Here is a 23123-nt window from a genome sequence, read left to right as displayed (position 1 = left end):
TGACAACTAAATCACTATACAAGTTTGTTGCCAAATCATGGGATTAGATGTACTATGATTTATTAGCGAATATTAACTCGAGAGATAAATACTAGTATGCTGACATGATCAACCACCTAAATTACTAAAACCCTCACCCGTGACTAGTTAACGTTGTTTATGCTGTTAGTTGCAACTTGTAAGGTCTCAAGCTGATTATGTAGGTAAGAATGTACGGTATGTACCTATGGGCGCTGCGTATCAACAGCCTTTCTTAGCTAAATGCACCTCGCCAATTGGTTTGACCCTAGTGTAATGTGTAGAACCTAGGAATAAACAAAATGATAAGGGTTGCAGATGCAAATATTTGCTTTTAGCCATCAAAGTTTTTTTCTTTTCTTTTCTTTTCCTTTTCCTTTTTTTTTTTTGGATGAAGAAGATTTATAGTATTAAAAGAAAAAGCCAGATGCTAGATTATATCCTAACAATCGATCAAAAAAGATAAATTATACAGGAATAATCATCTCCCAGTTATGTAGAATTTGATCAGTGGTTATAAAATGAAAACTGTCTAGGTCGCAACTTCATAAAACCACACTTTGTTTGATCAGAATTTTAAGCTCGTCTACACTCTTAGAGCAGTTCCTATGGAATGAACAAATTATCAAGTTTGTTCATTTTGCTCCCACTATGGACTCAACAAACATGAAAAATGGATGTTCAAACCAACAAATTTGTTGGTTTGTTCATTGAGTTGGAGGATGTAGCGAGCGAGTGATGTTACGCCGGGCGAGCTTGCTTCAGTCGCTGGCGTTTGCGACAAAAACGCCGGTAATTTTAAGCCCAACGCGCGCTTAAAGTTGAAACGCCAGCGCTCATCCTAAAATCGCCAACGTCTCCTTCAATCCAACGGCTGATACTCTTTTTTTTTCCCTATAAATTCAGTTCATCTCCTGACTCAAACTCACACCTTCTTCATCACTACCTCAAAATTACACAATTTCATATCATCTCTAATTTTTCTTCAAACAAAACTATTCATATCAACTCAATCTACTAGAAAAACCTAATCACTCCATATTTCATTTCTAAGAAATATGACATCCTCACAACAACGAGCACAACAACAAACACCATAACAAACACAACAACGATCACAACAACAAACACCACAAAAAACACAACAACAAACATCACAATAATCACAACAACAATCACAACGACAAACACCACAACAATCACAACAAGAAACACAGCAACCAAGAAACACAAGAATCAGTGGTGTCAAGTATACGATGGATGAAGACGAGTCACTTTGCAGAAATTATGTATTATATACATTAGATGAAATCAATGGTAGTTATCAAGAAAAAAGAACTTTTTATGATAAGATTTTTCAATAAAATTGTGAAGAAACAAGTAACCCCAATAAACATGATGGCGATGGGTTGTCTCATCGTTTTTGCACAATTTCAGGAGCCGTTAGTGAATATGTAGCTTTGATCACTCAAATGTGGAATAACAAAAAACGTGGTGAAACCGAACCAGATGCGGAACGAAGATATCGGGAAGAGTGGCAAAGATCCCACAAAGATTCCAGCTTCTAACATGAAAAGTGTTTCACCATTTTGAGGGTGCTTAACAAGTTTAATCCATACTTTCTGGAAGGTCGTCAAGTGCCTGGAAGATCACCATATGGACCAGTCTCGCAGGATTTTCAGAATGGGGGGCCTGATTCCTCACCTGATGGAACTCCAAGTAGTCAGGAACAACACAACACTAATCTAGATGTTACCACCAACATCAAGAGAAGAAGAGGAGCGGGTCAGAAAGCTGCTAAAGCAGCGAGAGACGCAGCCCAACGAGCAGTAGAAGGAGGTTCAAGCGAGTTCAACTATGCTGATCACAAAGAAATGGATATGCAGATGGAGGCATATAGGGTCAGGGACCGTGCCATTACTTTAAATAATCAAAAGAAAAGTCGTATTTCGCGAGAACAATACTACATGGATTGTAAGCTAAACAAGTTACTCTCCTTGGACGTTGGCAAAATGAATGAACGACAATATTTTGTATGGACTAAGCAAATGGATGCGGCCGAACAACAACAAGTCCTCTCTCAACAAACTGGCCAGTATGTGAATGTGGAAGAAAACAAAGATGATGCTTCGGAAGAAAACCAAGATGAATATAGTCTTGCCAACTGATTTTAATTCTTGTCTAGTTAAGTTTAATTTAATTCAGTGTAGTCGTTTAATTTAATTCAGTTTAGTTTAGTTTAATTTAATTGTACTCATTTATTTAAAGTTTATTTAAAATTACTTTTAATATAATTGCCTCAATTTTAACAAACAACTTTAATTAAAAAACATATTAATTAAAATAAACAAGAACACTAAATTGAAAACTACATCTATCTGCCTCTCCCTCGCCCCCGCGCACCGTTTGTTGCTCCTTTTAAAGCCCAAAGGTGCTTAAACTGAGTGTAGTGATGATTGTTGATGGTGAAATTACAGTGCGGCGGCGATCCCATTCTTAAGATCTTCAAACAATGGTAACTTATACGAAACATTGAGATCGTTATTTGAACCCGGGAGTCCAAAAAAGGCATGCCAAAACCAACAATCATAGCTAGCTGAAGCTTCTAAAATTACAGTTGGTTTTGGATAATAACCCTTATATTGGCCTTCCCATACAACCGGACACGCATGCCATATCCAGTGCATGCAGTCTAGACTACCTAGCATTCCTGGAAAATCCCTCGCGGTGTTTTCTGCAGTTATTCTTTGAACATCTTCCTGAGTAGGCTTTCTTAAAAAGGTTGGACCAAAATGCTCGACTATTGTTTCGCAAAACAATTTGAGATACCTAAAGGCGATTGTTTCTCCCATAGGGATGTAATCATCCATGGAATCCACTGGTACCCCGTAACATATAGTATACGGAGGGCCACAATGACCTTTTGTTCGGGACTAAAGCCTCGTAATGTCGTGCACCATACTGATAATTAAATAAAGGTTATACCTGACAAAGCTCGGGAATAATCCTTTGCGCAAGTTGCGACCCATGCGGAATCGTCGCTGAAAATCCTCATTGGAATAGAAACAATCATGATAAAAATAATCATGCATCATATTTTCGTGGTAAAAATGTCGATCTTGCCACCTCCATCTTCTATTCACAACTTCATATGGCTCTAAAGGCTTTGGTATGATCCCGGATTGTAATTGCAACATAAAATGTTGCCTTCTTCTATCTTGATTTGCATCTTCATCCATCTTGATTTGCATCTTCATCCATTTGATGTAAAAACTCCATACACATTTCTTCCTCTTCTTCATACAACATTTCATCCATCTCCATATCTTCCTCAGAAGAATCAAAATCAGAATTCATGGTTGAAAATTGAAAGCAATTGAAAGAAAAGATTGATCGGATGAAGGATTGTTGTGAATTTGTAAGATCAAACTCGAGCCGTATTTATGGAGGAAAAAACTAGCCGTTGCGGTGACCGTTGAAAAGTAGTCGTTGGCGACCTTGGTTCAAACGCCAGCGTTTCTTCTACAAGCGCCAACGTTTGTTCAACGAATGCCAGAGATTTACCTACCACCGCTGGCGATTCTATTACGGTCACGTGCTTAGTTATCTAACACCCAGTCCTTTACCATAGTGGAAAACACAGTTTGTTCATCCACGTGGCTCAACAAAACAATAAGTTTGTTGATTGCTATAGGAATTTCCCTTAGGTCTGCTACTACCAAAGACCTTATTGTTTCTCTCCCTCCAGAGATTCCAAAGTATTGCATAATATCTCATACTTTTTTCTGCATCTCCCAGTGAGAACATTAGTATCCCAATATTAAACAGGTGCAAGATTTTTCTGGAATAGGCTACCATATATGAAATGCTTTAATGAAATGATCCCAAATATCAAAAGATTTAGAACAGTGCAAGAGCAAGTGATTAGAAGTCTCCATAAAAACGAAATCTTAACATTCGTCTAAAACTTAAATTCACTTCAATAATAACGACATAAGCAGGAAAGAAAACTTGTGTGGATTAAAATAATGCTAATGTGAATAGGTTAACATTAACATTCTCGAGATCAATAACATTAACATTAACCTATTAACTAAAATAATAGGTTAACCTTGCCAATAACAAGGAATATCAACTAACATCAAAATGCTTGATATGTGATTATCTTTTTCTAGTAGTTTTATTTTAGATTGATATTTGTAACTCAATTTTATAAAAGTTTTTTTATCCACGAATCTATAAACTACCGCACTTTTGTTGGTTCAAAGTTCAAACAACGAAGAACAACCTACACTGAATTGGTATTATTGGCAATTTACACAACTCGATCCATTTCGGTTTTCTATCCGCTCTCCAAAACCGTTTATCCAGAAGAAAAAAAAATCCTAAATTTTCTCTCTTAATCTTCTCCACTCTAATCCAGATTTACTCGGATTTAGGTATGAGATGTCAGATCTACCGAGAAAATTTAGGATATATTAGTCTGTTTTTATCTTTTCTCTTTCAATAAAAATATTGCGTTTATGCAATATTTGGTTTAGGTTTTTTATTTCTTTTCTTCTTTGATTTTAATGGCTATTACATGCCATGTGTTCTTTCCATAAGGTTCAACCAATTAGTGACATAAACTAGTTGGGGAGTGAATTTCGTGGTTTCCGTCAGGTTCAACCAATTAGTGGTTGTGATTGCGGAGTGAAATTTCGTGGTTTCCGTCTGGTTCAACCAATTAGTGATTGTGATTGCGATTGAGGTTGACGACAATTATCTCTTTTAGAAAACTTGTGATGTAAATTATAACCGAGTCTCTGGCATCTCTAGCTGTTTTATGTTAACTTTTCTTTCTTGTTTAAGATAATTATTAAGAGACAAACAATAAACCAACCCAAATGAGGGGTATTTTAGTACTTTTATCCCCATGTGATTACAAGTTTAAAACTTTTTGAATTTGGTTGGTCAGTAAAACCTCATTAAAACCCGAGAAAAATCAGAAAAAAGAAACTTGCTTTTTTTATCCGTAAATAATAAAGCGGAAAAAAGCTGCTAAGTTTTCAGTCTCTCCACACACACATTGGATTTTATTTTCGTTTCTTTTTCTCTTTCTTTTACTAATCATTCAAATATTCACAGAGAAGTAAAGAAGAAGAAGATCTGTAGATTCAGAGTTGGTTTCTACAGGAGCAATCTCTGTAATAATAATATTTATTTATTTTTCAAACAGTTTCAAACGGTTCAGCCAGGTTTGATCATTTGAATCTTTCAAGATTTTTTTTTCTGTATTTTTTTTAGAGGTTTTTTTATGGAGCTTATAAGGAAATTTTAAGATTTTTTCCATTTTTGTGTTTGAGATTGAAGTTGAAGAAACAGAGTGATCGGATAATTTACTGAGTAAAAACTTTACTTTTGTTTGGTGGAATAGTATATTTGAGTTGCATGAGTGAAATTTGCTAAAGTATTCAAAGATCGAGTTCTTTTTTAGGTTAAGGATCTTCATGAGATGGAGATATTCAGTACATTCAAAGGAAGAATTTGAATTACTTATTTATTCATTTTCAATTTATCTGAAAAAAATCAGGAAGATTATTGAAGTATTTGGTCTTAGTGTGTTTGAATCCATAGCAAGGAAATACTAGTAATAGAAGAAATTGATTTGGAGAATTTTTCAGCGGTTTTAGGTTTCGTTTCGTTTTATCATTCAAGTGAAGAAGGTAAATTGGTTTAGAATCAATTTGAATTTTGGATAATTTGTTTGATTGGGTAAAATTGGTCATTGATTGAGCAAAGAAGATTACTGTACTCTGTTTATCAAGGTATTATGGTCCCCTCCGTTAAAATGAAGAGATAGTTCAAGATTGTGGGGACAAATTTGTTCAAGTTTGATAGCCTCTTTTGGGAAAAAAAAGAAGAAGAAGAAAAGGTGTTTCTTTGGTCCTCAATCTATTATTCAGTGGAATCTACTGAAACACATTCTTTGGGACCGCAATTTTTATTTCAAACAAAATGCCTCAGAAGCCAATTTCTTCTAAGAAAATGCCCAAGAAGCCGCCTTCAAAACCCCGGGTTCCACCTTCGTTACAGTCAATTAAGTCATTGCCTGGTGATTTTAGGTATATTGATTCAGCTACAGGTACGTCTGATGGCACAAATGGAGGAAATAACCGAATGATGGCTTCTGAGAGTATTCCCGAAAATGATGATTTGACTGACAGCAATATGGAAGTGATTAATGAAGAATCGCCATATAGTAATGGCACCATTTCTGTTGAAGAGGTGCCATCTGAAGGGAATAATGGGTGCATGGGTTCCGTAAAATCAGGCTTGCCGGCTTTATCACCTTCCCATAATGAAAATAGGTGGAGTGACACAAGCTCTTACTCGGGGAAGAAGGTAATTCTTTTATTTCTTTAAAGGCATATTATTACAGTGATTCTTAAGAATATAGTATAATGTAGCCTCTATTCAAATTCACAAGCTAATTTGATAGCTATGTCAATCAGTGGATCACAATTATCCGTTTCGCATATTGTTAACATATGCACACCTCTTATACTGGCTCAGTGAATTCTTAATTTGATATACTAATGTGCTTTGAAACTCCAAATGGGGTTGCTAAAACAAATAATACTAGTTACATGTAGAAGAAAATGGTTTATGTAGCAATGTTATGCCTTATCTGCATAAGCATAACTTTTTCGTGGTCATTTTCACTAGAGCATAGAGATGTGATTTTTTCTTACTTAATTCTTTCAGTTATCATTTTGTTGATCTCAATATAAGTGGATATCAGCTTCCTTAGTATGATTTTGTACCAGTTCTTAGACTTTATATGGGCACAGTTAATTGCTTTTCCAAATTATGGTTTGCCTGCAAATTTTGTATTTCAAATTTTCTGTTGGATAAGCTCTAGCACCTAGTTTTCTAAAGTTTTGGACAAAACCTCTAGTGGTACTATGATCTATAACATAGACACTATGTCAATGTGTTAACTAACCTTCAGAACGAAAATCTTTTTGAGATAATAACCTGTAGGGTTTTCAGTTACGCTAACCAATGAAACTGTGAGTGCATATAATCAGGATTTAATTTATTGATTGATTACCTACATTTTCAAGTTCATTTGTTTCAGAAGCTCCAATATTGGTGTCAACTACCAAATGGCAACTGGGCGTTGGGGAAGATAGTGTCAACTTCAGGGACGGAGTCTATTATTTCACTTAATGAAGGAGAGGTAAGTCTAATATTTCTTAAGGAAGATGTTTATTGCTGCTAAATATAAACCCTGAATAACACTCCCCGCTTGGCGTACTTCCTTTTTCCTATTCCAGGTTTTAAAAGTAAATGCCGAAAGTCTTTTACCTGCAAATCCTGACATCCTTGATGGTGTAGACAATCTCATGCAGCTTAGTTATTTACATGAACCTTCGGTCCTGTACAATCTACAATACAGATACAACCAAGATATGATCTATGTGAGTGTTTGTGTTTGTGTAGATATCATTTTAAAGCATCTAAAAATCTTTATGCTTCTAAGTATTTTGTTGGTGTTACTTTTGTACATTGTAGACTAAAGCCGGACCTGTTTTGGTTGCCATCAACCCTTTTAAAAAAGTCCCACTATATGGAAATGATTATATTGAAGCATATCGGCGCAAATCAACTGATAGTCCACATGTCTATGCTATCACCGACACAGCAATTAGGGAGATGACAAGAGGTGGATTTCCGTTGTATGATGAAATTCAATTAATAAGATAATAGTTGTTTCAACATTTGTAAACATTTTGTTGCATTTTCCACTTACTTTGTTTTGGTAAATGTTGCAGATGAAGTAAACCAGTCCATCATTATAAGGTTGGTATAAGATCTCCAAGTATATGGTTTCTTTCTGTATCCATATGCACTACCTTTTCTAACAATTGTTGCTTGTTATATCAACTTTATAGATACTTTTTAAGAGGTCACTGAATGGCTCTTTGCTTCTTAAAGCTCACTTTATAGTTATTATGCTTATATTTGTGTGCTTATTTTATGCCAAATCAATTCGTAACATGATAGCTAGTACTGTACATGTATCCAGAAGGTTTAGCTGAAAACAAGTAATTGTTAGTTTAGAGAGTTAGAAAGGTTTCTTTGTGTAATGCGACTTCAATGGGTGACTGCATACGAAGTATACAAACAGTAGAATTCTCCATTTATTTAGTTTCATCTCATGTGTATATCTGATCTTAATAATAGATAATCCTGTCTGTTGCTTCCTTTTATATTTTGCACTGATCCATTTTAGGCTTAGTTTGTTCTACATGCTGTGAAGTTGACGGATTTCTTTTTTTCTACTTGACATGATATTTTTAGTTTTATGATACTGTTTGTTGACATTAGGTGCTTAAGTTGTTCTACTTTTTTAGTATAGAATCTACATATAGTTTGCTGTATGAAGTGATCAACATCAGCGTACTATATGTAGCTCTCGGGTGACTTTTACTGTTATAAGAAAATATTTTGAAAATTGGATGAAGTTTATACCCTGATGCGGTCAACTGAAGACTGAAGGCTTCAGTCTGTGTACCTTCTTGTTCTTAGTTGATAATTCCATTGTCGTAGTTTGTTTTGTTGACATATGTGCATCCGTCCTTGCAGCGGTGAAAGTGGTGCAGGAAAAACTGAAACAGCAAAGATAGCCATGCAATACTTGGCTGCTCTTGGAGGGGGTAGTGGAATAGAGAATGAAATACTGAAAACTAATCCCATTTTGGAAGCTTTTGGTAATGCAAAAACATCAAGGAATGATAACTCAAGTCGTTTTGTAAGCACCCTACCCCTTTGCAATTTGTTTGGTTTGACCTTTTTGTTGTAGGTTCTATATTCTTTTGTACTTTTTTAATTCTAAAGATTTAGGGTTCTGGTCGACATTTTTGAATATTTAAATATGCTGTTGCAGGGTAAATTAATTGAAATTCACTTCAGTGAGACTGGGAAAATATCTGGTGCCAAGATTCAAACATGTAAGATAACTTGTATTTACTGGAAATGCAGCAAATACTTATTCTTTCTTTATTGAAAAGTTGTGACTGACTTTATTGCTTGCGTCTGTGATTTGCTTCATCTACGCGTCTCCTCATTCTTTGCAGTTCTACTTGAAAAGGTAATTGTATTTCTCCTTCACCAGATATGAGATGTTAAAGGATCTTCATTATTGTCCATTAATTAAATTTTGTTTTATGAGCAGTCAAGGGTCGTCCAGTGTGCAGATGGAGAAAGATCGTACCATATATTTTATCAGCTATGCGCTGGGGCTACCCCCGCTCTTAAAGGTTGGCGATATGTCCTCTTTGTGTGGTCACATTTACATGTTTATGTACTGGTACATTATAGACACTGATCGGTCAGGAAGCTATAGCTATTGTGTAAAACCTTTTAGTCATCTGCATTTTTTGAATTTCGCATGTGTTATTATTATGAATGCATTTTTGTTCATTATGTATTTATTCATTTATGTTATGAAAACAGAAAAACTGAATCTGAAGCATGCAAATGATTATAACTATTTGAGGCAGAGCAACTGCTATACCATTGCTGGAGTAGATGATGCCGAACGGTTTCGCTTGGTTATGGTAACGCGCTTTATCTTCTCATGTGGATAAAATCATTATCAGCAAGTGTATGTCATCTCTTAAAAAATTGATGTGTACATTATCTTCTGTCTGGCTTTTTCCAGGAAGCTCTAGATATAGTACATGTTACCAAGAAGGATCAGGAGAGTGTGTTCGCCATGCTTACAGCAGTATTGTGGCTGGGGAACATCTCCTTTGCGGTGGTGGATAACGAAAATCACGTTGAACCTGTGGCAGATGAAGGTAAAAGTTTTATTAGAAGCACAAGGAGACATTTCCTTTAAGTTGTGCCTGCTATAAGAATTAAAAGGTGGAACAGCTTCATGATTAGATCTCTTTCAGTAAGATGAAAATGCATTGTTAATGTTGATAGCTGGGTTTCTATGCACCCAAACACCCCCTCCATGATTGGAAATGGTATTTAAAATGCTAGAACTCGACCTTCATATAAATTGTGCATGGCAGGTTTTTGTTCTAGGCAGGTCATAGGCGTGTTACAGTGTTCGACTGAAATCAAGAAGAACAGGCACTATTTACTTTTATTTTCTCATTTTTCAACATTTTTTTTATTTTTATAGAAGATTTAGAACCAATATATCCTGATACACAACCAAAACAGGAATTATTTCCCTGGGCCGGATCTGTCTATTTGAGAACCAGAAGCAGAACCATCAAACTGTAGGGTCCAAAAGGACCACTTTTCATCTTTTCAGTGAAAGTTGCACCTGAAATTAGCTCATTACGAAAATTAGCTCCGCATGGCATCCCTTACATAATTGACACTCATTACCTATTATTATCAGTAGTTAGATATTTGAGTTGTGAAATTAGCTCCGCATGGCATCCCTTCCTATTCAATGTTGAGATTAGCTGAAACTAGAGAGAAGTTTATTTCATGTTGTCTGAATTATGCTTCAAAAAAAAAAAAAGTCTCTGAATTACATTGACCACAGAAAATGCAAAGCTGAACAAGCTGCATTCCTTGTCCATTACAAAACAGCAAAAAGCACTACAATGGATAAATTGCTGCCTTTGGGAAGATCACCCACATCCATCTTTCTTAAGATTATGACACATTCACTGTGTGTTTAGGGCATCTTAAAAAATAACAGCCTTTTTTCTCAGTCGTAACTGTGCTTTACCTCTAGCATGTCTAGGGCATCATGATCAATAATGCTCTATCTCTTTAACTTGTTATGATTTAGCTCACAGCATTTTCAGTATAATATACTTCCATTTTTTGTATTTGCTACTAGAGTATTCGTGTTCATTTCCTTTTCAGGCCTAGAAACGGTTGCCAAATTGATCGGCTGTGAAGTTCAGGAGTTAAACCTAGCTTTGTCAACTCGCAACATGAAAGTTGGCAATGACAACATTGTCCAAAAACTTTCGTTATCTCAGGTAACAACAAATTGACATTGTCAGTTCTGTTCTTGCCTTACGGAGACCAGCATATGAACGCCTAACATGTGTCGAGCGATGAATGTGAGCTCTTCATTTTGTGGGTGTCGGGACTTTTGGACCAAGTTGATCCTTGTTGGAATATCTTTGCCTTCCATTTATAAGAATTTGTTCAGTACTTTTATAAACAAATATATGTGTTAGTTTTTCCTGATTTTAGCACAACCTAGTGTCCTCTAATTTTTCATGTCTCATATGGCAGATGACTTTAAATCCCTTTATATTCCAACACTGGTACTATGTTATCTTTATTTATGCATGGGTTCTTAAGCTGTCAAAATGGATGCCTCTTTTCAGGCAGTTGATACAAGAGACGCATTGGCAAAATCACTGTATGCTTGTTTGTTTGAGTGGCTGGTAGACCAAGTTAACAAGTCACTGGAAGTAGGCAAGCGGCGTACAGGCAGATCCATCAGTATTCTTGATATCTATGGATTTGAATCTTTTGATGTACATAACTATCCTTGTTATCTTTCTTGTGACTTGGCTATTTCATGAATGAGTATTAACTTGAAGTTTGTATTTACAGAAGAATAGCTTCGAGCAGTTTTGCATAAACTACGCAAATGAGAGATTACAGCAACACTTCAATCGGCATTTGTTTAAGTTAGAACAAGAGGTATTGTCTCGCTCTTTGTTTATAATGACAACTATGTCAGTGCAGTTTGGTCTCACTCAACCAATCTATTGCCGTGGCTGATCTTAAATGTGATGTTTATCTTTTATTTGTTGTGTTATTCTACATTATCATCGTAGTTATTACTTAGATGACTTATCCTCGTCTTGGATTTCAAACACCAACATATTTTCTCAGGAATATATCAATGACGGAATTGACTGGGCAAAGGTTGACTTTGAAGACAACCAAGACTGTCTGAATCTTTTTGAGAAGGTATGTGTATAACAATGCCCACTGAAGTAATGATTTTATATTCACTTGATCAAGCCTTGAATTTTCACTTTTAGTGAGCAAGTTTTCGTGAATCTATGATTTTATATTCACTTGATATTCCATTTTCTTTTGATATCCTATGCAGAAACCACTGGGTCTACTGTCTCTGCTGGACGAGGAGTCTACTTTTCCAAATGGAACTGATATAACTTTGGCCAACAAGCTTAAGCAGCACTTGAGTTCAAATTCCTGTTTCAGAGGAGATCGGGGCAAAGCTTTCAGTGTTAGCCATTATGCTGGAGAGGTTGCCACTCTGTCATTAAAAAACACGTTATCTCTTTTATAACAATTCTGCAGTAACTTATGGATATCGCAGTCATCTATTTTTTTTCTTGAAAACTTGGATAGTTTTAGGTAGGATTCAATTAGTGCTGGTTTGTTGAGATAAAAATTGTCGATCCTATAAACGTTGCACAATGATCCTGCAGCTCCCCATGTTTATTTGCTTTTCAGTTCGATGCACAATTTTGACATTGGTGTTAGAGCACTCACACCCATAATGATATGGCTACCAATTCCATGTCACTTGATATGGCTACCAATTGCATGTCACTTGACAAAGAATATTTATCTTCTTTATTTTATTGTTCAATTTAACGTCATAATGCTCATTTTGTACCACATGGTAGGGTCGGGATAGTGTAATATAGGAGGGAGAAAGAAAATTCTTAAGAGACAAGAAAATCTTGATTACAGCGATCCTGTTAACTCCAGTCAGCCAATATATTTTAAGTTCGTTCCCAAATCTTTGCGCATGCATAGTTTGAATCCATGTTGTGGCGTTTGTTGTCACCATCTGCGTTATGGTTTCCTTAGATCATACCCTTTTCCTGTTGTTTTCTGAATGTTTAACTATTCTCTTACTCCTCTTCGCAGGTTACATACGAAACATCTGGTTTTTTGGAGAAGAACAGAGATTTACTGCATTTAGACTCTATCCAACTTCTGTCATCCTGCAAGTGCCAACTTCCTCAGATTTTTGCATCCAGTATGCTTAAACAATCTGAAAAGCAAGTAGTGGGTCCATTGTACAGATCAGGTGGAGCAGATTCCCAAAAGCTAAGTGTTGCAACAAAGTTTAAGGTAAGGGTTGCTATGTTCTTTGTTATTTCCAAATTTTGACACGTTCTAAGGTAAGGGTTGCTAAGTGTTGCAACAAAGTTTAAGGTAAGGGTTGCTAAGTGTTGCAACAAAGTTTAAGGTAAGGGTTAATTACACGTTCAGTATGGATAGTAGCAAAAAATAATATGACTGTTGAATTGTTCTAATTCTTGCATTAAATAATCGAATATGAAAAACCTGACACATTTTATAAGTGAGTCAGGTCACCTTGATGTTATCTGTTTTATCACTTGGTCTGATTGTTTTGCCACTTGTCTTTAGGGTCAACTGTTCCAACTTATGCAACGACTGGAGAACACAACTCCACACTTCATACGCTGTATTAAGCCAAACAGCTTGCAGCGTCCTGGAACATATGAACAAGGTCTTGTATTGCAGCAGCTGAGGTGTTGTGGAGTCTTAGAGGTCGTTCGCATATCTAGATCCGGCTTTCCTACCAGGGTTACTCACCTAAAATTTGCAAGAAGGTAAGCGATTTAGTTAGTTCTCTGTGTTGTTTATACTAGTATGGATAGCTGAAATTCATTTCTCTTTCTCCGACTTGACTCTTCTTTTCCTTTTATTCTTTTGTTGTCTCTTCTTGAATCTTATGTTAGGTATGGCTTTCTTCTTCTGGAGAGTGTTGCTTCTCAGGATCCGCTTAGTGTTTCAGTTGCAATTCTTCATCAATTTAAAATTCTTCCAGAGATGTATCAAGTTGGCTACACCAAATTGTTTTTCCGAACTGGACAGGTATGTCATAACACCAGGGTTTATCGCAACATTAGTTTCTATCCTGGATAGCTGAGCAGGTTCAGATATTCGTTTGTAAAACTTTGTTGTACGGCTTTTTTCCTTTGCCATATAATGGATAGTGAGGAGTTAATCACTGTTGAGATGATGTCTTCAAGTATTTTACTGGCTTAAATTTTCATCTTAGGAGTTTGTTGAAACAAAAAACCATTAACTTTTTAAAATTTTGACTGAAATTATGTCAAAAATTTAGATTGGTGTTCTCGAGGATACAAGAAACCATACCCTACATGGCATTTTACGGGTGCAGAGTTGTTTCAGAGGCCACCAGGCTCGGTCTTATCTCAAAGAGCTAAAAAGAGGAATTTTGACACTTCAGTCATGTAAAGTGTTTCTCGTCTTACCTGTAGCTTCTCTTGATATTCTTTTAGAACTATAGTTACCTTTGATTTCTGTATTTCTCAACAATGCCTTCTTTTAATGTATATTCTTCAGTCATTCGGGGTGAGAAAATCAGAAAAGAGTATGAGATTCTGGTACAGAAACATAAAGCTGCCAAGGTAATACAACTACATGTGAAAGGCAAGGTTTCCAGGAAAGACTTCGTTAATATTCGAGATGCGTCATTAGTGATACAGTCAGGTAACGATTTTCTTTGTTATTTCCAGTTCGGTGCTGCTTAGTGTGACTTGTGACAGGCAATCAGAAGGTTGCAAAGCAGTGCCTAAGAAAAGCTGATTATTTCGTACCTATCTGCTTAAAGAGTGATGAGTGTTATTCTACATATCATGATCGATCTTATAACTGTATTTTCAGTTATTCGCGGTTGGTTAGTCAGAAGGTGTTCTGGAGACATAAACTTACTGACCTATACAACGAAACCTGAAGGCACTAAGGTATGTAAAATGTTACTAAACGGAAAAGAAATCTTGTTCTCTGGTTTTGGTTACCAGACGTAGTTGATTTTGATGTAGTCGTCATTTGTTTGATAAGGCTACAGTGGGAATATAGTGTTATGACGAGGTCTCTAAGCATCTCATGAAAATTGAGGACGGCTGTATGAGCCAACAAAAACCAATTTGAACCTCTAGTAATACTAAAGATATAACTGGTTCTTGATATTTTAGTGAACATGGAGTCATACCAAAACCTATAGTGATCATCAAATAGTTGAGAGTGGGAGATACTGAGATTGGGATTCAACTTGATCTGGCTATTGTACATCATTTCCTAATTGTTGAGATGATAATCTAGCATAAACATTCTCAAGCAGGCACCAGATGAAGTTTTGGTCAAGGCATCAACTCTCGCTGAACTACAACGGAGAGTACTTAAAGCCGAAGCAGCTTTAAGAGAGAAAGAAGACGAGAATGACATCCTCCAACAACGGCTCCATCAGTACGAAAATCGGTGGGCAGAGTACGAAGTTAAAATGAAATCTATGGAAGAAGTGTGGCAGAAGCAGATGAAATCACTACAGTCCAGTCTCTCCGTTGCAAAGAAAAGCCTTGCTGTAGATGATGCTGACAGAAACTCTGATGCCTCAACAAATATGGTTGATAATGGAGAATATAGTTGGGACCTCGGAAGTAGAAATACCACTAGCCGTGACAGTAATGGAGCAAGATCTGCTCCGCGAGGTATGAATAGAGAAATGAATACAGGATTAAGTGTGATAAGTCGCTTGGCTGAGGAATTTGAGCAACGAAGTCAAGTATTTGGTGATGATGCGAAGTTCTTAGTGGAGGTAAAATCTGGTCAGGCAGAAGCTAGTCTGGATCCTGACCGCGAGTTAAGAAGATTGAAGCAGATTTTTGAAACTTGGAAGAAGGATTATGGGAATAGACTGCGGGAGACAAAGGTAATTCTTCACAAACTTGGGAATGAGGAAGGGAGTGCTGATAAGCAAGTGAGGAAGAAGTGGTGGGCAAGGAGGAACAGCATGAGGATAAATTAGTTTTTATCCATAATAGATTCCACTTTTTGGATTGTTTGGTATTTTATTTTGGTGTAGATTTGTTGCAAAGGAAAGTAAAGGGTGTTTTGGTGCATTTTTCACACCTAGTAGTTTAACTGTATATAAAGTTTATGATACAATACCACTTGCTCTCGAGGAAATCTAAAATTTTATATCCTTAAAATCTTATAGTTACAGAATTACAAAATTTTCAATTTCTGGTGCTCAGTTGAATTGTCCGACTCCTTTTGCTATATTATTTTCTTCTCTCTTTCTGCCTAATGGGCAGTTTTAGCTAAGTGTTTGTAAGTTTGTTACATGCTCCTATAATTTTTTTTTACCAAAATGATCAAGGAGAAAAAGTTATCTGACAAGTTTGAACATCGATGGGTACTGTACTGACCTATCAACAAAGAGAGGCAGTAAAAATTCCCAGATGTGGGAGGGGATCTAAAGTTAAAGAGGCTGGCCAAACAATGCGGTCTTAGCTAACAAAGTCGCTTTAGACACTAGCATTAACCTTCGATTTTTAATTTTAGCCCCAAAATAACCACGATTGCTGAAGGCGCATTAGCGGGGCTGGTACCATTTCAGTGATCCAAGGGCCAGGATCATTTATAAGTCTTTTATCTTATATGAAATGGTACATTTCAGTGATCCAAGGGCCAGGATCATTTATAAGTCTTTTATCTTATATGAAATGGTACCAGCCCCGCTAATGCTGGTACCCGCCTTTAGCAATTGTGAAAATAACCTTGTGCCATATACATGCAAGATTATTTTGAGCCTGAGAAAATCCATACAGTTTGGACAAACGAAGTCTAATCGAGATCTGTAATTTAGAGAAGCACTGAAACAAGTTCAAAATTGCACAATGATACTGATCAACCTGTCTGCTAGGTTCAAAATAGAATTAAGCACCATATTACTATTACAAGTGCAATGCTGCAGGATAGTACTAGAGTATAACTTAACGAACAATATCGCAGTTCTCCAAACAACCCATTAGATTACAATGATAGTTATCAGTTTAATATCTAACACCATTAACAGCCTTTAATATCCATTGCTATTTTGTTGCTCTCCCTTTGTATTCAGCGAGCTTCATACTGCACAACTGCGGCAAGCAAAACCATCAGCTTAGGTTTGATCCAGAACAGAACTACCAAAATACATCTGAATCAGATGAACATACATTTTCAGAAAATATAGAAAGGTATTTATCGAGAAACCATAATTCAACTTCTTCAACATGGTTTTCTAAGAAAACTAATGCATACATAATGTTCAAAATATCACCATCTCAAAGGGGGTCAAACACCCATCAAAATTACATTTAGATATCCCTTAGATAGCAGAAAAACCATACCCTAAGTGAGGGCCAGGTATCTTTTCTATAATTCATATATTGGTCAACGCATAACTATATATGCTGGGCACTCAACAATCATCACACAGTAAGCATATATAGCAAAATCAAACATAGATAAATAATCCTGCTTAAGAAACAGTCATGAACAAGAAGTTTTAACATGTATGAGAATGTGTTGTTTAAGTTTACAAGTACAGACTTGCACCAATATTCACCAAAATGTACATCAAAGTTGCTCAGCACTCAGCAGCACTTACAAAATTTCCATTTTCTTAAGCTTAAGTTACTAAAACTACTTTCAATTCAAACTCTAATGGTATAAGTTCATCGATGTTTCTGCAGTCTTTATCAAAATTATGCTTCTCCTATTTGATCGATCCATGCGAGTTTTCTTAACCTAATATAAAATGCTATAATACACCAAACAGACAAATCTGAAGGTTCATTGACAAATCTTAGAGACTAAAGTAAGAACCCCTAGAAATACACATCCGAAGCAGTTCATACTTACAAAATACACAGTTTACTGTAGGACACAGGTCTAACAGGAAACTGGCCACTAGTTAGTAGTTACAAAGTTCTTTCCAATAAGGTAACCAGAGGTTTACACAGTCGTCTAGCAACTGCCCCCAACTGCCCCTTTTTGCTACGTACGCATCTACATACTCAGCGGGTTGAGACAATAACTTACCCGGCAAACATTCATCATCCAAAAGGTAAGGTCTAAATCCTAAAAGTAACATGCAGCAAGATAATGATTTCCAAAAAAAAAATCACCACTCACAAACCCTAAATTTAACCATACCTAAAATCCTAGATTTAAAACTTGAAGAATCATCTGATAAATCAAACAATGTTTCGTATTGAGCAATTCCAAAGCCTAACACCCAATTTTGCAAAGCTACATAACCAACACGACTCAAAACAATCAAAGATGAAAAGCACAAAAATAAATAAATTAGGGTTTAAAGTGGGGTAGAAACTACTTACTTCGTTTGGTTCGCTTCTTGTAAAGGATGCGATAACCACACTCCCTACACTGAATGACATCGCCCGGCTTCAGTGTGTTCTCCATCCCACAGTCTAACAACCAAAACAAAGATCTTTTAAGAAACAAAATCAAATTGATTTCTTGTAAAACGAAAGTAGATAGTAAGAATTACCTCCACAGATGTAACTGACTGGATCTTGAGGAGGATCCATGGATAGAAGCTAGAGATTTCAGGGTTCCTGAACAAAAAAACAAAGAAACTAGAAGACGGCTTCCGCTGAGAAGAATTTAAGATAGACGAGAAGAGAATGCTTGTAAACTAAGGATTTTGCTAGGGTTTTAAAAGGGACTTTGTAATTTCATAAAAAAAGTAAACAACGAGTATTACTATTGACACCCACTGGAACTACCCGGGGCATCTAAAAGGTCAGCAATTTTGCGCATAATATCAACTTCTTTGCTAGCTGCAGCTAAAAGACACTGTTGGCTAGCTGCTGGTATAGTTGGAGCATAATATCAACTTCTTTGCTTCTGGAAAGCTTTTGTGCGGTGCTAACATAGAATTTTATGTATATTTTGGTTTTTGTTCTACACTACTCGGTATAAGAAGATCTGGTAATTGGTGGTACTCTAGTTATCAGAACTTTGCTTGATTCCTAATAACAGTTGCTGCAACTGGAGTTTTAGGCTTATTTTTTGCGGGCACCAAAGTTGGTTATGCCGAGGCCAATCTGTTAGAGCACTGCTCGGTCGAACTCGCATGCGTTGCTATCTCAAGCATGTTTGTTAATGTTAATGATCAAAACTATAAGTCTTGATTTCTAGCCTATTTATAGATGTCTCGGATTAGGACATAGATTGTGTAGTTGAGCTTAGTTTTCACGAAGTTCATCATTTGAAGACGAATAACTACTAAGGGGAGCTTTTGGAACTTCTTCGACAAAAGGTATGTGGAGGCTTGAACTCATCTATCACTTGGAAAGTCTATTTCTTCTATCTCCTATATTGAGACATAAGTCGTGTTACGATATAGTTTTCTCTATACACATTTGATATTTCGAGCTGAGTATATCTCGCCTACATATTTCTCGAAATATGTGTTGGTAAGATTTCGCTTCGACCAAGTTCATCTTATATCATGAGAAAATTTTCGAGTAACATTTTACATGGTTTGTGTGATACAATCATTTGATGTAGGCTTGGAATGTTTGGATAATGATTATTTCAATATCTTGAAAATTGCTTTGATGATAATAGTGTGTGAAAACGACTATTATCATTATAGAAGAATGTTTCAATGATTGAAATAAAGAGTTTAGAATCTTGTAACCATCTTTGGATATAAGCATAGTGTGTTCGCACGTTAGTGTATAAGTCCAAAACCGGGAACCTAAAGTATGCATACTTTTGTGTATACAAAACGGTTGTAGGAGACTGGGTAAGTATGCGTACCCATACACATACTGGCGGAAGTTCACGTCCGTGAATTTCTGCTGAGTTTGAAAACCAAAACCAAACTCATCCGGTTACCTAAAGTACGCGTACCCGTACGCATGCTGGCGGAAAGTTCACGTCCGTGAATTTCTGCTGAGTTTGAAAAACAAACCAAACTCAATTTTGATTACTTAAGTACGCATACCCATACGCATACTTAAGTGTGTTACTTTCTAAAATAAGTTATACATGAACCTAAACATTTATCAATAAGGAATGCAATCTTTGCAAACCGTGGCTATAATGTTCATGTATTGATTCGAGTGAATCCAACTGATTTTGCTTCAATTGTGTTCTTGTATAATTCTATGAGAATATAACAATTGAACAACTTTTTAACTAGTTTCATTTGAGTCATTTGAACTAGTTATGGTTAAGATGAATAAGGTTGATATGAGAGTAATCATATGGCTAACCTCGATTAACTATTTGTGAACCAACATGGTGTACACGTTTGGGTACGGTTACATAAACCTAAATGAGGGTACATTTCATTTGTGTGTAACAAGCTAAGTTCGATCTAAAGGTTGAAAGATATTAGCTTGGTTGAATCAGGTTTTTCATCTAACGGTGAATATTGAATGCTTTGTTACCAAGGTAACTTGGATGGCAAACCCTGATTTGAAAATTATATAAAGGATAACTCTAGAAACTGGGAAACCTAATCCCCACACCTCCTATGTGTTACTAGTTGCATAACTAGAGTCGATTCTCCTTTAACCTTAGGTTTCTTCTCGAGACCCTGTAGGTTAACGACTTGAAGACTTCATTGGGAATGTGAAGCCAGACCTAACTATTATCTTTGTAGTTGCGTGATCTGATCTTGCTGTTTCTATCGTGTTGAGTACAATTGGAATAATTGACTCGAGATTTTATATCTTCGATAGGAAAGATAGAAAAGTAATCACAAACACCTTCGTCTCATCGTTTGTGATTCCATAATATCTTCTTTCACTAGTCGATTAAGATTATTGTGAGGTGATTGATAATTCTAAGATGTTCTTCGGGAATATAAGTCCGGGTTATCAATTGGTTCTTGTTCACCTTAATTTATCAAAAAACGGAACCAGAACTCTTGGGTATTTTTGTGGGAGACAAATTTATCCAATCCTATAGACTTTTCTGTGTGAGACAGATTTGTCTATCAATTCTTCGACTTTGGGTCGTAGCAACTCTTAGTTGTGGGTGAGATCAACTAAGGGAATCAAGTGCGTAGTATCCTGCCAGGATCAGAGACGTAAGGAGCGCAACTGTACCTTGAATCAGTGTGATATTGATTAGGGTTCAACTGTAGTCCAGTCCGAAGTTAATTGGTAGTAGGCTAGAGTCTGTAGCGGATTAATACAGTGTGGTGTTCAATCTGGACTAGATACCGAGTTTTTTTTGCATTTACGGTTTCCTCATTAACAAAATTATGGTGTCTGTGTTATTTCTTTTCCGCATTATATTTTGTTATATAATTGAAATATCACAGGTTGTGCGTTAGGATCAATCAACCTTTGGTTGTTGATTTACATTGATTGACACTTGAACATTGGTATTTGGTACCATTCAAGTTACTCCTCTTATATTCAATCAGGCTCGCAGATTTCTATTTGCTGATTGTGGATTAAGAGTTAGAGATATTAAACTCTTTGATACACTTTATTTTAGATTGAGTCTGACTGTCTAGTTGATTCTCTAGAAAGTGTATTGGAGTAAGTCCTCTCAGATTTCCAAACGAATTGTTGGGTGTGGTTGTTAGACCCCCGCATTTTCAGTTGGTATCAGAGCTGGAAAACACGTTTAAGACCTTATAAGTCTGTGTTTGAAGCAATTTGATTATTATGGACGAGTCTATCTCTATTAACGTACCAGTTCATAAATTACCAGATGCTTTTCAAAGATTGGATTCACCTGAGATAGCTGTCACATCTAGGTCAGTATATAAACATTCTCTTAATGAAGAACCCGTTGAAGTCTGGGAAACTCGCCTAGAAGAACAGTTAGATGAACTTTCTGATGAAGGTGATTCAGATATTGATAGAGATGTTGATGAGGAAGTCTCAGAGTATGTTAAGCTTTTGAATTCGTTGGAAAGAAAAAGATGACAACTTCTCATGTCACACCTTTTCTGACTAATCTCTATCGTACAAACAAGAAATTGAGAAGATGTTATGCCGGGTGTTTATGTTTCGAATCGTTCTAACGAATCGATCCTCAAGGATTCTGAGGAAAACCTACGTATGAAGTCACTTGAATGTGACAATCTTTATCAAAAGTACTTTTTGTTGGAAGAGAAATTTGCAGAAACTGAAGCAAGGATTAACTCTCAGCAAGCAAGTTTTAATGAAAGAGAAAGCGCTTATCTTGCTCGAGAAAAACGCCTTGAGGCTGATTTAGCTGTTGCTCTTGATAAAATCAAAATGTTAGAAGATGACTTGAAAAAGTTTAATACTAGTTCAAGAAAATTAACCAATATGCTAGGAGCAAGTAAAAATCATCGTGATACACGAGGATTGGGCTATAAGGGAATATATGCTCCAAGTATTAGCAAAGAGGTAAAATTTGTCAAGGCTAGTGATTCTTCTCAACAAAAGATTTCCACTTATAGCAAAAGTGAAATACCTTTACCGACGGTTAAGGTTCGAAAGAGCAAAGTATATCAACCTCCAAAGTCAACACACACGGATAGAGGTAAGAACATTCCTTATGTTTGCCATTATTGCGGAAATAAAGGTCCCTGGAAAGGAGATGTCGTTTCCGTATAAGGAATGAGCAACTTCATGATGTTCTTGTTTGGGAATCACAAGAAGTTGTGAAACCAAGATCATTTGTTAAGACTAATCCCCTTAACGCTATATGTTGTAACTGTCCAACCTTTAGGCAAAGGAATCAGTGATGTGATAAATCTAGATTTGCCTATAAACGTCATACGAATCCTCTTCATAATCGTAACGATTATCAAAAGGATAACTTCGCAAAGACTAAGACAAGATATGATGCTCCCAATTGGAGAAAGACTAACTTGCAAAAGAATAAAAATCCAATTCTCTTCCGAGAAATATTAAAGAGAGTAATGGGAAGAGGGTTCCTGTTGCTCCTAAACGCACTCAGAAGTGGGTATCTGATGAGTGCCAAATATTGTATATATTTGCACCTTTTTATTGGCATTTAACTCATCATTTGTGCACTAACGCTCCATTTTATCCCATATTATGTGTTTTCGTTGTTTTCAAGAATAAATACTTTTCTCAATTAATTTTGCATTTTTAGGTACTAAATAAAGCCTGGTTAACTCACGGAGCGAAAAGAGCAAAGACACGGGAAAAATCCGAAGGAAACTCTAGCGGAAAAGAAGTGAAGAATGCGGTATGGAAGACTCAAGGATGAAAATGGGCTTAACAAGGAAGAAATTGTTCTTAAAGAAGAAGTGG

The 23123-nt window shown here is 36.2% G+C and overlaps 2 protein-coding genes across 2 annotated transcripts; one reads left to right on the top strand and one right to left on the bottom strand.

Annotated features, from left to right (window-relative positions):
• Nucleotides 1-5016: 5016 nt before the first annotated feature.
• On the top strand, nucleotides 5017-16065 carry LOC113303361 (myosin-1-like). Its single transcript, XM_026552391.1, has 23 exons — nucleotides 5017-6402; nucleotides 7142-7243; nucleotides 7341-7484; nucleotides 7579-7729; nucleotides 7839-7866; nucleotides 8653-8818; nucleotides 8954-9017; nucleotides 9144-9157; nucleotides 9242-9326; nucleotides 9523-9626; nucleotides 9731-9869; nucleotides 10909-11027; nucleotides 11385-11537; nucleotides 11617-11706; nucleotides 11902-11979; nucleotides 12125-12283; nucleotides 12916-13122; nucleotides 13423-13628; nucleotides 13758-13893; nucleotides 14147-14276; nucleotides 14389-14535; nucleotides 14710-14789; nucleotides 15167-16065. The coding sequence occupies exons 1-23, from the start codon at nucleotides 6016-6018 to the stop codon at nucleotides 15848-15850; spliced, it is 3573 nt and encodes a 1190-aa protein (XP_026408176.1). The 5' UTR covers nucleotides 5017-6015; the 3' UTR covers nucleotides 15851-16065.
• Nucleotides 16066-16688: 623 nt separating this feature from the next.
• On the bottom strand, nucleotides 16689-18547 carry LOC113304818 (DNA-directed RNA polymerases II, IV and V subunit 12-like). Its single transcript, XM_026553960.1, has 3 exons — nucleotides 18386-18547; nucleotides 18213-18305; nucleotides 16689-16967 (listed from the first exon to the last, which is right to left on the bottom strand). The coding sequence occupies exons 1-3, from the start codon at nucleotides 18423-18425 to the stop codon at nucleotides 16945-16947; spliced, it is 156 nt and encodes a 51-aa protein (XP_026409745.1). The 5' UTR covers nucleotides 18426-18547; the 3' UTR covers nucleotides 16689-16944.
• Between the last annotated feature and the right edge of the window lie 4576 nt (nucleotides 18548-23123).

This window comes from Papaver somniferum, chromosome 8 (genome assembly GCF_003573695.1).
Source record: "Papaver somniferum cultivar HN1 chromosome 8, ASM357369v1, whole genome shotgun sequence".
Lineage (NCBI taxonomy): Eukaryota > Viridiplantae > Streptophyta > Magnoliopsida > Ranunculales > Papaveraceae > Papaver > Papaver somniferum.
Note: the sequence above shows the minus strand (reverse complement) of the source record. Positions and strands in the feature narration are given on the sequence as shown.